The following is a 16,856-nucleotide window of genomic DNA, read 5'->3' as shown; positions in this document are numbered from 1 at the left end:
GTTGGGAACCATTAGGAAAGGGATGGATAAGAAGGCAGAAATATTATACTGCTTCTGTAGAAATCCATGGTACACCCGCATCTTGAATGTTGTGTGCAGATGTGGTTGCCCCCATCTCAAAAAAGATATATTGGAATAGGAAAAGGTTCAGAAAAGGGCAAAAAAAAATTGATATGGAATGGCATCCGTATGAAGAGAGCTTAATAGGACTGGGACGCTTCAGCTTGGAAAGGAGATGACTAAGGGGGATATGATAGAGGTCTATAAAATCATGACTGGTGTGGAGAGAGTAAATAAGAAAGTGTTATTTACTACTTCTCATAACACAAGAACTAGGGGTCACCAAATGAAATTAATAGGCAGCAGGTTTAAAACAAACAACAGGAAATATTTTTTCACACAATGCACAGTCAACGTGTGGAACTCCTTGCCAGAGGATATTTTGAAGGCCAAGACTATAACAGGGTTCAAAAAAGAACTAGATAAGTTCATGAAGGATAGGTCCATCAATGGCTATTAGCCAGGATGAATAGGGATGATGTCCCTAGCCTCAGTTTGCCAGAAGCTAAGAATGGGCGAGAGGGGATGGATCACTTGATGTTTAACAGTTCTGTTCATTCCCTCTGGGACACCTGGCATTGGCCACTGTCGGAAGATAGGATACTGGGCTAGATGGACCTTTGGTCTGACCCAGTATGGCCGTTCTTATGTTCTTATTTTCTTAATATTCTATTAGAGAATTCTGTAGACTGTAGAATATTCTATATTGAGAATGTAGGGGTGAAATTCACCCCACCTTCATAAAACCTAAGTATTCAGTTTTTATTCAGTTTTTGCCTGACTTCTGGGTAGTTGTTTGCATTGTAATAATTAATGAGTCTGGAAACATTTGCTATAAACCTCCATTTTCAGTGTTTTCTACTTATTAGTAAATATTTGCTTTCAGGTTGAAACTTAGATTCTGAAAACCTTTTTCATGCAGCACTTAGCTGTTTTGGTTGGTTTGTTTATGGCTCAAGACAGCAATGTAATTTTGTGATGTTCATCATAGTAGAAGTTTTAAAGGCCATGATATTTCTTATGAATGGCCATGTTTACTTCAGTGGGAATCTGGTGAGGATAAGGTTTTGCAAATTATTTTAAAGATTGCAGGTAGCTGAGAGGCGGTTAATGAACATTGAAATAATACCACACAGGAGATCTGAATAAACATACAGTTAATAGCTCTGATTTGCTGGCAGGTTTAGGTAACTATCCGGACTGTTTTTTGTTTAAAAAAATATTTTATCATCTTGGGTTTAAGGAATCAATCTCTTCTGTTTTGATATGGAGCCTTCCCTGTTGCCCTTTCAGTTGCAGTAGTAAAGATTTATCATTTGTGAGAAACAATGCAAAATAGTGATGCTGTGGGTTTTAAAAAATTGAATCCTGCTACGTGATCTCCATTATTTTTGCTCGCTGAGTGCAGTGTGTGAAATAAATGCTTATTTCTGTGCTAGAAGATTATATTGAAACTTATTTTTATTTAGTTATGAAAATGATAGCTTCATAAACCATTTTTAATTTCCATAAATAAAATAGGATGCTCCTGATCTTGGAAGGTGTGGAATGCCCTTAACTTCAATAGCAGTTAAGTGCAATGAGAAATGGGGGTACTCAGCCTCTCACCGGACCAGACCCTTACAGAATGAAACAAAAGTGGCACTGAGTGGCATGATTGATATGTGGTTTTCCCTTTGTAACTGCCTCATTAGGTTCACGTGTCTGAAAAGTTCTGAAATGAAAAGTTTAAAAAAAATAAAAGTAGCTGACAAGTAAAATTCATACATATCAGTATGCTGTGTGTGGACCTCCGCACCTAAGCAAGATAATGGGTACTCAGTACGCAAACAACTAATTCATGCCACTGTACTTTAAATCCAAAAGCTTGTCACTGAAAATGTTGTTTTTATTTTTTTTTCAGAATGTCATACCCAGGCTATCCCCCTTCAGGCTATCCTGCTTTCCCTGGATATCCTGTAAGTATGTCCTGTTTTTTAAATGCCTTGTACTTGCAGTATAGGCCACACCCTTATGACTTTCTCCTCTGTCATGCCATGTGCTGAGGGAATATTAGGGCTTGGCTACACTTGCAAGTTAGAGCACATTAAAGCAGCCCCGGGGGCCCTAACTCCTGAGGTGTCTACACTGGCAAGGCACTTAGAGCGCCTGGACTCTGCAGCTGGAGCGCTCCTGGTAATCCGCCTCCATGAGAAGCATAAAGCTTGCTGCGCCCCGGCTGAAACACCCGGGCGTCAGTGTGGACAACGTGTTGCATTACTGCGCTGTGACTGGCCTCTGGAAATGTCCCATAATCCCTTGAAGTCAAGTGGCCACTCTTGTCATTGTTTTGAACTCAGCTGCGGGCATGCCAGATATCCCTTTCAAAGCTCCATTTCTGACCGCCAGCATGCTTATCTGCTCTGGGACAAAGCAAACTATTACTGTGGAATGCTGCTGTTGTGAGTGTGTGTGAGAGAGAGAGGCGGGAGGAAGGGGGGTCTGCTGCTGTCTGAACTTACAAGACAGCAGCAGACCCCCCAAAACACACTTTCTCCCCCCACATACACAGAATACACTCCCTGTCACACCCCACCCCCCATTTGAAAAGCATGTTGCAGCCACTTGCACACTGGGATAGCTACCACAATGCACTTCTCTTTGTGGCGTTGCAAGAGATGCTAATGTGGCCACGCTAGTGCACTTGCAGCTGACAGTGTAAACACACAGCAGCGTTTTCCCTGCTGTGGTCTCCGAAGGCTGGTTTAACTCTGTGCTCTACATCTGCAAGTATAGCCATGCCCATAGTCATTACTTTCATGCAGGATATTATTTTTAGATTTACAGTTTCTAGCATCATCCCTCAAGATGTTCATGAGCTTGAGTGCAGATAATCTAATGCAGTAAAGAATTCTTTCCTGTCCATTGAGGTAACAAAGCATATTCCTGTAATGTGCATTCAGGGCATTTCATGGTCTCCTAAGAGACAGTTCTTTTGTTATATGCTAGGCTGAGAGAAGCTTGGCTCAGTTTTGGTGATTTTTTTGTTTTGTTTTGTAACTTGTCAATTCTCTTGATTTTCTTTGTTTGGATAGTCTTGTGCCTCTTTCATGAGAGCAGTATTTATTCAGTAGTTTGGCTCTACATTTGAATCCAAACTTTGTGACTCACTCCCCATGTATATAGAAGTTCAAGGATCTTCAGATCTGGGGTTTCGCTTCAGCCTATTATACAGATGATATTTGAATCTAGATCAGTCTTTGCTGGAGTTCACACATCTGGTCGTGGTTCAGGTTCAGCTGTAATACCTTGTAGATCTGTGGCCTGATTTTTCAGAGGTGCTGAGCAAACTGCAGCTCTCATTAATTTCAGTGAGAGCTGTGGGTAATGAGCATCTTTGAAAATCTAGCTTCTTGCTCATACACCATGAGGACTTGTCTTTTGCTGAGGATACAGAGCAGTTTGGCTAATTTGTTTTGTCTTTTGGCCATTTGACTGCGGGACTTCATTCCCTTTGCAACTCATGAGTGGATGATCTAAGATTCCACTGAATACTCCTGGGGGCATTCTGCACCAAAAAATTAAAAATTCTGCCCACAATATTTTAAAATTCTGCAAATTTTATTTGTCAAAATAATACTACATAATCACACCAGTTTCAATTATTTTGGTAATTTATTTCAAAATATCTATCAGCAAGTATGTCTGTAACAATACAGACACACACAAAAACTCCCCCAGGAGTATAGAGTTAAAGAAACCCCGATGACAACCCAGTTCCTGTTTCTCTGCACCCTTCCCCCCTCCCCAGAGCCCAGCCAGGGGGCCAGACACCCACAACTCCTCCCCCCCAGCCAACACACCCAACCCCCCTCCCTCCCACAGCTCAGCTGCAGCCCAGATAGTCACACCTTCTCCTTGCTGAGCCCAGCTGTGGGCCCCCCCAGCTCAGATACCTGCATCCTCTCCCCCTGAGCCCAGCCATTAGTACTACCAGCAGCCTCTGTCTCGAGTGAAGAAGTGGAAGAGTAGCTGAATGCTGTTAGATCAAATCTCCATTTAACAAACAGAACCAAACTTTTTTTCCCAGAGGTGCTGAGCACCAACAATTCCAACTGAAGTTGAAATTGTGCAGGACATCTGAAAACCAGGCCCTGCTTTTTTTTTTTTTAAGGAAAAATCTCTAACTGAGGGTTTATTGTTGGTAAACATTCATAGTATGAAAAGTTATGTTGGTACTTTAAAAGTACACAGCTTGAAATCTGGTCAAATTCAAAAAATGAGTTAAAAGTATTTTCAGATACTACACCTGCCATTAAGCTTTCTGCCTTGTCTTGTCAATCACTTATTATTATTTTTTAAATGTGTTTTCTTTACTCACTTTCTGTGTGAAAGATTAATACAAACAGGGGAAACCGTGAAACTGACTATATCCAAAGTGCTGTCAAGATGGACAAATAAAACAAATCTGAAAGAAGCGAAATACCTTTTCTCTACTCTTTCAGTTATAGTAATGTTAGGCATTTACTATAACAATTTATTATATTATAATGCAAAAAGTTTTCAGACAGAAGTGTGATTTTTTTTAAAGTGGATTTGTCCCTTTAAAATAATATTAAATTGGAAATTCCTGATGACTTATATATGGCATATAAGGAGTTGGACATCAGTAACAAAAAAGGAAGAGAGTAAGAGAATGTTTGCAGTAGCATTCCCAACTTTACTGAAGAGTTTTTACCTAGCATTATTGCTAGACCCATCACATTTACTCTACAAGTGCATACTATACGTCAAATTTAGATTGTGAAAACACTTCATTTGTCACATGTATTTTGATCAATAAAGATTTTCAGATAAATTTTGAATTCAGGTATCATTAATCATTACACTGATTTCAAAAGTTTTGTCACCGTTCTTCAAAACATAGCTCATGACAGCTTAGGAAATGGAGATTAACTTGAGTGTTATATGGTCTTCATTTCTGAAAAGCTTCAAAACAAACTTCAATCCAGCAGAAGAGGATCAAAAACAAATCTAGAAGCCTGTGGATGGATGAGCTGCACTGGAAAATTTAAGCTAGTTTGAGAACTGTGACGTGATGAAAATAATTCATATGCAGCAAACTCAAATACTGTGCATACAACACAGCTGCATTTATCGTTTATGTACAGTGATCTGCTAATATCTTCAGAATGTGTCCTAACAATTCTAGTGGCACCCTTTGTGCAGCTATAGTTAAGGGCTTTATCAGCCTTGTCTGTTACAAACCTCTATTTTAATGAGCAAAAGTGCTGCACTGGATTCTGAAATGCTAAAGTTCAATCCCAGAAACACACTTGATTTCATTACATGAATAATTGGAAGATCTTAATTTGAGTTTGTACTGAAATATTGCAGCTTATTCATTGTGGATTTATTGCTTTGCTAGGTTAAAAATATTTTAAAATGTGAAATGATTGCTATTTTGCCTAAAATGATTTGCACTGTTAGTGTTAGGTTTGTCAGCTAGAAATTTACATTACAATTTACTTCAAGGTGAGGTGTGTGGCCTCTGTGTTGTCCCAACAGGCCTTGAAGTCATGAAGTCATACTGACAGTGTTTTCCTAAATACCCCACTTTGCTAGCAGGTTTTGCTTCTGCTGGGAAAGGCTTAAGTGTGTTTTGCTGACTCTCTCAAGTAAATATAAGGGAGGTGGGAGTGGCTCTCTGGGGGTATGGCTACACTTACGGTTTGCAGCGCTGGTAGTTTGCAGCGCTGGTCATCCAGCTGTGTAGGAGCAGCGCTGGTGTGTGGCCACACTCACAGCTACCAGCGCTGGTGTGTGGCCACATTTGGAGCATTTGCAGTGCTGTTGGGAGTGCTGCATTATGGGCAGCTATCCCAGCATTCAAGTGCACCAACGTGCTTTTCAAAAGAGGGGGGTGGAGGGTGGTGTACTGTGACAGGGAGCGGGGAAGATAGAGAGAGTGGATTTTTGGAGCCAACACTGTGTGTTAGCTTCCTGGATTGGAAAAATCACAAAATGTTCATGAGCCCTTAGTCTTAACTCTAATTGCAAACAGCCTGCCTCCAACACGGACTCCCCGCTGTTTCACTCACTCCCTGTGGTGTACTGTGACAGGGAGCGGGGAAGAGAGAGATTGGAAAAATCACAAAATGTTTGCGAACCCTAACAGCCTGCATCCAACACTGTTTCCCCTGCCTCTCATTTGATCGTTCACAGCCAGGTACAGATAGCTCCTGTTTGCTGTGATCAGTGTTTGTTTTTATAGATAAGCAGTTCAAACGGAGCTCCGATCGGCTCCGTTCTGTTTCATTCACTCTCCCTGCCTCTCATTTGATTGTTTACAGCCAGGTACAGAACGGAGCTCCGATCGGAGCTCGTTCACAACAAAACAAAGAGAGGCTGCATAACAAAACAAAGAGAGTAATTTATAAAAGCATTCTGGGATACACCTTATTCCCTGGAGGCCAATCACAGCGCTGGTGTGTGGCCACACTTGATAACCAGCGCTGCAGCACCAGCGCTGGAATCCTTATTCCCCATGCCGAGTGAGGTGTACGGCCAGCGCTGCAGCCAGGGAGTTGCAGCGCTGGAAGTGCCCTGCAGGTGTGGCCACTTACTAATTGCAGCGCTGGTGGAGGCTTTCCAGCGCTGCAAATCGCCAGTGTAGCCATACCCTGGGCAGGAAGAATCTAATGTGTGAGCTGAGCCGTCCAGAGGTAGGAATCTTGGGAGCAGCCAAGCCTGAGAAGGTTTGAATAGAATTTTGTTGTATTGTTAATTTCTGTTAATAAAACCGAATCCCAGGAAGTGGGTGAGTATGAACTGTGCATAATGTGTGGGCGGTGTTTGGGAGTGGCACCTGTCCAGAACTGATTTACAATGAACCAATTTGGTTTATATATAGTCAAGAAATATAGTTTCAGTAACTCTTGGATTGCATATTTCCGAGATCTCATGTATGGCTATTAACCCATAGGAACTTCCCTCAGAGACCCTAGTCAATTTTGAATGTGCTTGTTTCAAGACCTGTAATTCATTTACTGCTCATCTTGCTGTTAGAGTGTTAAAGATCAGACTCACACTTGACAAGGCAAATACATTTTGATGTGTCCAGAACAGTACTGCTTTTTTTTTTTTTTTTTTTAAACCCAGTAACAAGAGTTAAAGCAAGTTCATGAATGGAGATTTTTGAATTTCTCTTCTTTGTTAAGTCAGACCTTATTGTTAATTAAGTTGTGCATACTTTGGTAGCTAGAGAGAGAGAGAGTCTTTATTCCCTTGTCTGTCTCTAGCAGATATACAAGTATTTTCTCCATTATCTGTTTTTAGCCTACAGGACAAGAATCTGTTTATCCACCTGCTGGTCAATATCCCTATCCAGCTGTTCCTGGAGGCTTCCCTCCTGTGGGAGGTGGTGCATATCCTGCAGCGCCACCGAGTGGTGGGTTCCCAGGAGCTGCAGGATACCCTGCGCCTGGAGGCTACCCTGGAGCTCCCCAACCTGGGGGGGGCTACCCTGGAGCTCCCCAACCTGGGGGGATGCCATCTTATCCCGGAGGTAATATTCAAGAACCCTGTTCACAGGTTATTTCCATCATAATCAGTCCCTGTATTTGGTTCAGAAAATACAAAAAATAAAAGAAGCTTTGTCTAGTGGTTATTGCAGGAGACTGGCACTCAGGGCTCGGTTCTGTGGAGTAGGCAATATTAATATTACAATAGCATCCAAGGGCCAAGGTGCTGGGCATTATACAGATGTGGAAAGAAGCAACCAGTGTCCTGAAGGGTTTACAATCTAATGATCCAAAAGGGTAGGGGATGGGAATACAAACAAATGAGTAGGTTTGTTTTTAATTGGGGTTAGAGGAAGAGGAAAGAAGAGGAATAGGCAGAGTTTGTCACCAGTCCAGTCACGATCAGCAAGCTGGTTTTGTTGGCAGCAGGGCAGAGGTGGAACTTGGTGGGAACAGGAGAATAGGGAGGGTAGGTGTGGGGAGAGGGAGAGAGTGAGTGTTTGTGCTCAAAGAGAAAAGGCAGAGGAGAGCTGTGGAGGGAGCCAAAGAGCAGCTATTCGAGAGCATGGTTAGCTGAGAACATTCAAAGGGGAAAAATCAGAAAATTAATTTAAATGAGTTCCTGATAGAAACCAGGTATGATAGAAAACCAAAGTTCTGAAAGCACATGAAGGTCTTTCAGCTGTTGGTTCTGGTGGTCTGTTCTTGGAACTGGCTCCTGACTCTGAAATGCAGCCTATATGGTGGCTCCAGCATTTGGTGAAGAGGCAGGAGGCATATTTCCAGTTATGCCACTGACATGCTGTGTGACCATGGTGAAATTGCTTAATCTTTTTGTGCCTCAGTTTCAGATAATGGGTAAGTAATTATGCTATTGAGTCTTATTTAATTAATAGCTATCAAATGCTTTATGCTCTAATCAAAGGGACTATATAAATGTATAATATTAGAATAAATTCTTTTCACACATTTCATTAGGGAAAGGGCTTTAGGATTATTGCTGTGGATTCAGAAGTTTTGTTAATTTTGATGGCAAGGCTCTAAACACTGAATGTACGTTACTATTCACGCTCCTTTTCTACCTCATCCCCATTTAAAAAATAATAATTCTCATCTGCACTAGCTGTCAATTTGCATTGTATTCCTAGCACATGTGGTCTGAGTAAACATTTATTATTTCTTGTTTCCTGCTCTGCCTCTCTCCAGAGCCAAACTCTGACATATCAAGTATCAGAGGGGTAGCCGTGTTAGTCTGGTTCTGTAGAAGCAGCAAAGAATCCTGTGGCACCTTATAGACTAACAGATGTTTTGCAGCATGAGCTTTCGTGGGTGAATACCCACTTCTTCGGATGCAAGCAGTGAAATTTCAGGGCAGGTGTGTATATATAAGCAAGCAAGAAGCAAGCTAGAGATAACGAGGTTAGATCAATCAGGGAGGATGGGGCCCTGTTCCAGCAGCTGAGGTGTGAAAACCAAGGGAGGAGAAACTGGTTCTGTAATTGGCAAGCCATTCACAGTCTTTGTTTAGTCCTAAACTGATGGTGTTAAATTTGCAGATGAACTGGAGCTCAGCAGTTTCTCTTTGGAGTCTGGTCCTAAAGTTTTTTTGCTGTAGGATGGCCACCTTAAAATCTGCTATTGTGTGGCCAGGGAGGTTGAAGTGTTCTCCTACAGGTTTTTGTATATTGCCATTCCTAATGTCTGATTTGTGTCCATTTATCCTTTTCCTTAGAGACTGTCCAGTTTGGCGATGTACATAGCAGAGGGCATTGCTGGCATATGATGGCATATATTACATTGGTGGGCGTGCAGGTGAATGAACCGGTGATGGTGTGGCTGATCTGGTTAGTCCTGTGATGGTGTTGCTGGTAGATATGGGCAGAGTTGGCATCGAGGTTTGTTGCATGGGTTGGTTCCTGAGCTAGAGTTACTATGGCGGTGTGCAGTTGCTGGTGAGAATATGCTTCAGGTTGGCAGGTTGTCTGTGGCGAGGACTGGCCTGCCACCCAAGGCCTGTGAGTGTGGGATCATTGTCCAGGATGGTTGTAGATCCTGATGATGCGTTGGAGGTTTGAGCTGGGGACTGTATGTGATGGCCAGGAGTCCCACTGGCCATCACATACAGCCCCCAACTCAAACCCCTGCAACGCATCATCAGAGATCTACAACCCATCCTGGACAATGATCCCACACTTTCACAGGCCTTGGGTGGCAGGCCAGTCCTCGCTCACAGACAACCTGCCAACCTGAAGCATATTCTCACCAGCAACTGCACACCGCACCATAGTAACTCTAGCTCAGGAACCAACCCATGCAACAAACCTCGATGCCAACTCTGCCCACATATCTACACCAGCAACACCATCACAGGACCTAACCAGATCAGCCACACCATCACCGGTTCATTCACCTGCACGTCCACCAATGTAATATACGCCATCATATGCCAGCAATGCCCCTCTGCTATGTACATCGGCCAAACTGGACAGTCTCTAAGGAAAAGGATAAATAGACACAAATCAGACATTAGGAATGGCAATATACAAAACCTGTAGAAGAACACTTCAACCTCCCTGGCCACACAATAGCAGATTTTAAGGTGGCCATCCTACAGCAAAAAAACTTTAGGACCAGACTCCAAAGAGAAACTGCTGAGCTCCAGTTCATCTGCAAATTTAACACCATCAGTTTAGGACTAAACAAAGACTGTGAATGGCTTGCCAATTACAGAACCAGTTTCTCCTCCCTTGGTTTTCACACCTCAGCTGCTGGAACAGGGCCCCATCCTCCCTGATTGATCTAACCTCGTTATCTCTAGCTTGCTTCTTGCTTGCTTATATATACACACCTGCCCCTGGAAATTTCCACTGCTTGCATCCGAAGAAGTGGGTATTCACCCACGAAAGCTCATGCTGCAAAACATCTGTTAGTCTATAAGGTGCCACAGGATTCTTTGCTGCTTCTGACATATCAGTTTTTGAATAACCAAACAGAATTCTCAGGAAAGCCCTTTTCCCCGCACCGCTCCCCCACCCCCCAAACTAGTGTTATTGCTTCTGTCTGACAATTCCCAAAGGTCAAACTGCAAGCTTTATGAAGTAAACATACATTTGTTTTCCCAAGTCTAACATTATTCCAAAGGAAAAAAACAAATGTGTTTCTGAATACACTTCACCTAAATAAATCCAACCTGAAAGCTACACAGACTTATTTCTGAAGGAGATGAAGGTAAATCAGAAGTGTTACCACTTTTATTCCAATCTGGTGTCTGAACTCATGAGGCATGGTGGTAGCTTTTCAAATCTTTGTATAAATTACTAGGATATTGTTGTCTGTGTTCAAAGATTTTTAGTTACAGTTGCATTACACATCCTACTCTGTTTTTATTATAAATCAACTAAAATTTAAATTACCAAAAAAACTTTTTTTTTATACTCCTTTTTTCCCCTCTAGCTCCTACAGGTCCTGGATTTGGTGTCCCCCCTAATGGATCTGGCTTTGGTGGTTATCCTCAACCTCCATCTCAAAGCTATGTGGGAGGTGGACCAGCACAAATACCAGGTAGGTAATTGAGATGTGCATGTGCCTGTGTGTGCCATCCTAGTCAGATACCAAAAAAGTCATATACTTAAGAGTTGCACCAAGGAATTCCAGGTTAAGAAACTGAAATTATGCCCTCAGCTCCCTCTGTTGTTCCTAGCTATTGCAGTTGGATGCTATGTATGTTCTTATGAAGGACAGACAACTCCTGATGATTTCTAAGACCATTGACGGATTGACAGGAGAACTCAAATCTAAATAAATACTACATATATCAAAAAGGCACACTTCCTGTTGCTGTTTATTTTCATATAGTGTTTGGGATGCTGTTGCTTCTTGATCCTGAAGGCCATTGATGAATTGGGAAAACCAGAATGCACTAGTGATCAGCCTCTGTATGGAGAGGCTTCTGCATAGCCCTGAGAAATATGTTCAGTGCTCAACAGTAAGAGTAAATCTCTATGCCCACACTGAACTAAGCACTTGGGAGTAGGGGGAAGTTTAAAGGAGGGTAGGCAGGTGCTTAAAGGCAACCCAGTGAATGCAAATGATGTGTGTCAAGGACATTTTAAGGATTTTCAGTTGCCAGCATAGCAACTATCATAGGGTCGGAAGGAGGTCATCTAGTCCAACCCCCTGCTCAAAGCAGGACCAATCCCCTGACAGATTTTTGCCCCAGATCCCTAAATGGCCTCCTCAAGGATTGAAATCACAACCCTGGGTTAGCAGGCCAATGCTCAAACCACTGAGCTATCCCCCTGCGCTTAAGCGTAGCACTTAGAAGAGACTGAGAATGGGGACAGCAACGACGGCCATCTTAGTTCTTTTAAGATTGCTTCACTAACTTTAACAGTGGTTAACCCACTGTTAACATAACACAACTACGTACGCCCACCTACATACGAAGAATGCTTTCTAATGGATTACTTCAGTCATATTTTGCTTTAACAGTTGTCAGTGTATCACTCTTTATATTTAAGACATTTGTAAGTGATTTACTCTTCACTCTAGTCAGCTGTAGTAATTAGAATATCTTTAATACTGAACGGCTGAGCTCCTTTTAAGGAACAGGTTGTTCTTCTTCGAGTGATTGCTCCTATGCATTCCAGTCAGGTGTGCGCGCCGTGCGTGCACGGCTCTCTGGAACATTTTTACCCTAGCAACTCCGGCGGGCCGGCTGGCGCCCCCTGGAGTGGCGCCGCTATGGCGCCTGTTATATACCCCAGCTGGCCCGTCCGCTCCTCAGTTCCTTCTTACCGCCCGTGACGGCCAGTTGGAACTGTGGAGTGCTCTCTGTCCTCCACAACCCTAGCTCTCGCTACTTTTTCTGTACATAGTTTTTTTTTTTTTCCCATTACTTAGTGTAGATAGTTTGTTCAGTTAGTTAGATAGTTTTAGGATTAGGATAAGGGGGGTTCCCCCCCTTTTCCTCTACCGGTGCAGGCTCATGCCCAAGGCACCGGGCTTTAAGCCCTGCGCATCTTGCCAGCGGCATATGCCGGTCGGGGATCCGCACGACTCCTGTCTCCGTTGCCTCGGGGAGAGTCACAGGACAGATAAGTGCCCTATCTATTTGGCATTTAAGCCCCGGACGCGTAAGGAGCGGGACATTCGCCTGAAGCAGCTCCTGATGGAGGCATCGCTCCAGCCCCCGGCACCGACCGTGCCAGCACCGAGGGCTTCATCGGCGTGTAGCGCACTGGTGGCCCCGAGCCGCTCCGGCACCGAGGCTCCCCGACCTCAGCCAGCGGCACCGGCGACCCGGCACCGCTCCCTCTCGCCTTCCAGGAAGCGTAAGCCGGTGAAGGCAGCTGCAAAGACCCACGCTCAGGGTCAAGAAGCCCAGCCAATACCACCACCTATGGTACCGGCTGTGACCGTGCACAGGACGTGCACCGTGCCGTTGCCTCCGGCGCCGCAAGGGCCGTCGAGTCCGGCACCGCCATGCTCCCCGGCGCCGACCGCGGTTGAGCTGCAGCTGCCATCCATGCCTGAGACTTTCTCAACGGCGCGGGAGCTCATAGAGCTCACAGAGGCACCGAGCCTCCGGCCCCCGGCACCGCCGGTGCGGGCTGTTGTATAGGCGGGAAAGCCGGCGATGATGACTCGGCCCCCTTCTCCGGACGGACGGCACAGACGGCGCTCCCGGTCCCGACGAAGGTCACCGTCCCGCCGCTCCAGATCCCGGCACCGCTCGCCATCGCGGTACCGGTCGCCGTCTCGACGCCGGTCGCAGTCCCGGTACCGTTCAACATCGCGGTACCGGTCGCACTCCCGGCGTCGCTCCAGATCCCGATCGCCTTCGTGTTGGCACCGACGGAGGTCCGCTTCCTGGTACCGTGCCCGGCACCGTGACTCTCGCAGCCGCTCCCGGCACCGCCGGTCCAGATCCCGGTCGAGCTCCCGGCACCGGTCGAGCTCCCGGCACCGCGACGGACGTTGGTCTCGGTCACCATCCCGGTACCGTGATGACCGGCACCGATCCTCGGCACCGTCCGGGGACAGGCTGCCACTTTCGACGGCGCAGTCCATCAGCGCCTCTGCACCCCCTTGGCCATCTCGCCCCGCGTCGGTCGTGTCCGGGGCAGGCAGCAACGGGCACCTCCCGCCTGCTCCACATGGTCAACCTCGGTGCACAGCAGTGGGGCTTCTGGGTCCCCTCGGTCCATTACGAGACTCGGGGTGCCTGTCCCCCCAAGGGCCCCTGCCTCCGAGCGCAGGGTACCAGAGGCCACCTTAAGTAGACCGCCCCCTTCGCCACCGGGTTTGGTTTCGATACCGCCTGACCCCCAGAGGCATCCTCAGCCCGAGCCAGCCGACCAACCGCTAGAAGATCCATCTACGGAGGCTGTAGTCCAGGGCTTATCCTCGTCGTCTCCAGACGAGGCGGTGGCCGGAGCATCTGCCACAGATCCGCCACCAATAGACTTGAGGGCCCACCAAGACCTGCTTCGCCGCGTGGCAAAGGCCATCGATCTCCTCGTGGCGGAGGTCCAGGAGGACGAGGACCCAGTGACGAATGTCATTGGAGCGGAGGCTCCAGTACGGGTGGTCTTACCGTTCATCCGTACGATCCAAAAGAACGCCACGACAATCTGGCAGTCACCGGCGTCTGTCCCTCCTACTGCCCGCGGGGTCGAGCGAAAGTACTCCGTCCCCCCCACGGGATATGAGTATTTGTATACTCACCCGGCCCCAGACTCGTTGGTCGTCCAGTCGGTCAACGACAGGGAGAGGCATGGTCAGCCCGCCCCAGCGCCGAAGTCTAAGGAGGCGAGGCGGATGGATCTGTTGGGCCGCAAGGTCTACTCTGCTGGCGGTCTGCAACTTCGGATCGCCAATCAGATGGCTCTCCTCGCCAGGTACGCCTATGACATCATGGTGTCCCTGGCGAAGTTTACAGAACTGCTCCCAACAGCCTCCCGCCAGGAGTTCTCGGCGCTGTTGGACGAAGGGAAAAAATCTTCCAGGTCCTCCATCCAGGCTGCTCTTGACTCCGCGGACTCGGGAGCAAGGACCCTGGCCTCAGGAGTGACTATGAGGCGCATCTCCTGGCTGCAGTCCTCCACCCTACCACCGGAGGTGCAGTACACGCTGCAGGACCTGCCTTTTGATACTCAGGGCCTGTTCTCGGAAAAAACTGATTCCCGGATCCAGATCCTGAAGGACGGTCACATAGCCATCCGCACTCTCGGGATGCATACACCGGCAACACAGCACAGGTCCTTCAGGCAGCAACCCTCCCGGCCTTTCGCCCAGCCACGGTACCGTCCCTACAACACCAGGCGGCCTGGCCTAAATCGCCGTCGACCATCCGGCAACAGACGCAACCAGGCCCAGGCCCCTTCCAAGGCCCCCCAAGGGTCCAAACAGGCCTTTTGATGGGATGCCCGAGGACGGCCGATCACTTTCCCTACCGGATCCTACCCTTTTGTTTTACAACCGCCTTTCCCATTTCTTTTCGGCGTGGTCCCAAATAACAACGGACAACTGGGTGCTTCAAACAGTCCAGTCGGGATACCGCCTTCAGTTTGTTTCACACCCCCCCTTCCCCCCCACTCTCCCTGTCCCTCTTCAGGGACCCCTCTCACGAGCAACTCCTCTTACAAGAGGTCCAGTCCCTGTTGAGCGTGGGTGCCATAGAGGCAGTGCCTCAAGACAGGCGGGGCAGGGGATTCTATTCCCGTTATTTTCTCCCCCAAAGCGAAAGGAGGGCTGCGTCCTATCCTGGACCTTTGAGAGCTGAACAAATATCTGCTCAAGCCGAAGTTTCGCATGGTCACCCTGGGGACCATCATTCCCTCTCTGGATCCAGGAGACTGGTTTGCCGCCCTCGACATGAAGGACGCCTACTTCCATGTCGCGATCTACCCTCCCCATCGACGCTACCTACGTTTCGTGCTGAACAACGCACACTACCAGTTCGCAGTGTTGCCATTCGGCCTATCCACCGCACCGAGGGTGTTTACCAAGTGCATGGCAGTGGTTGCCGCAGCTCTCCGCCGTCGTCAGATACACGTATCTCGACGACTGGCTGGTTCGCAGAACGTCTCGGCGGCTGGTAATGGACCAGATGACAGAAATCCTGTCTCTTTCATCGGCTCGGTCTTCTCGGCATTGATGAGAAGTCCTCCTTAATTCCGTCGCAGCGGGTGGAGTTCATTGGAGCGGTTCTCGACTCCACATTGGCCAGGGCCTGCCTACCGCGCTCTCGGCACCAGACACTGGTCTCCATCATTCGAGACCTCGTCACCTTTCCTACCACGACGGTGCGATCCTGCCTCTGCCTCCTGGGCCACATGGCATCCTGTACGTATGTCACTGCGTACGTGCGGCTCCACCTTCGCCCGTTCCAGTCCTGGCTACCGTCGGTGTACTGCCCGCATCGAGACCCGGTCGACATGGTGGTCACGGTCATCAAGCCAACCCTCGAGTTCCTCAGCTGGTGGCTAGACCCAGACGTCGTGTGTGCGGGAGTCCCGTTCCACCCTCCTCGCCCATCCGCCACTCTGACCACGGATGCCTCAGCGCTCGGCTGGGGGGCTCACCTGGGCGACCTTCACACCCAAGGTCTTTGGTCACCCCAAGAGCTCGCTCTGCACATCAACATCCGCGAGCTGCGAGCGATCCGTTTGGCGTGTCACACCTTCCGCACCCGCCTGCAGGGCCGCTGTGTGACAGTGTTCACGGACAACACGACAGCGATGTTCTACGTGAACAAGCAGGGCAGAGCCCGCTCCTCCCTCCTCTTCAAGGAAGCACTGCTCCTGTGGGACTTCTGCGTGACCCACTCAATTCACCTGGAAGCGTCCTTTCTTCCGGGAGTGCAGAACACGCTGGCCGACCATCTCAGCAGGTCGTTCCTCTCCCACGAGTGGTCCCTCCGTCCAGATGTCATGCACACAATCTTCCGGAGGTGGGGGTTTCCCCAAGTAGACCTATTCGCCTCCAAGGAGAACAGGAAGTGCCACCTGTTTTGCTCGTTCCGGGGTCACTCGCCAGGCTCCCTGTCGGACGCCTTCCCTCCATTCCCGCTCGTACACCGAGTGCTACAGAAGCTGCGGAGGGACAGAGCCCACGTCATACTCGTCGCTCCGGCCTGGCCGAGGCAGCACTGGTACACCCTGCTGCTCGAGCTCTCCGTTCGGGATCCCATCCCCCTTCCGTTGTGGCCGGACCTCATCACGCAGGACTTCGGCAGACTCCACCATCCGAACCTGCAGTCCCTCCATCTTACAGCTTGGTACCTGCGTG

General features: G+C 47.7%; 1 protein-coding gene across 2 annotated transcripts in view; it reads left to right on the top strand.

Moving 5' to 3' along the window:
- ANXA7 (annexin A7) overlaps nt 1-16,856 on the top strand; it is a 53,892-nt gene that overhangs the window by 13,325 nt on the left and 23,711 nt on the right. For both annotated transcript variants that reach the window (XM_039480697.1, XM_039480698.1), the window contains 3 exons: nt 1,964-2,018; nt 7,378-7,606; nt 11,016-11,123. In XM_039480697.1, the coding sequence (XP_039336631.1) occupies nt 1,964-2,018; nt 7,378-7,606; nt 11,016-11,123 (392 nt within the window). The remainder of the gene's footprint in view (nt 1-1,963; nt 2,019-7,377; nt 7,607-11,015; nt 11,124-16,856) is intronic.

The sequence above is a fragment of the Mauremys reevesii genome, linkage group 7 (genome assembly GCF_016161935.1).
Source record: "Mauremys reevesii isolate NIE-2019 linkage group 7, ASM1616193v1, whole genome shotgun sequence".
Taxonomy (NCBI): domain Eukaryota; kingdom Metazoa; phylum Chordata; order Testudines; family Geoemydidae; genus Mauremys; species Mauremys reevesii.
The sequence above is the reverse complement of the archived record's forward strand: the minus strand, read 5'-3'. Positions and strand labels throughout refer to the sequence as shown.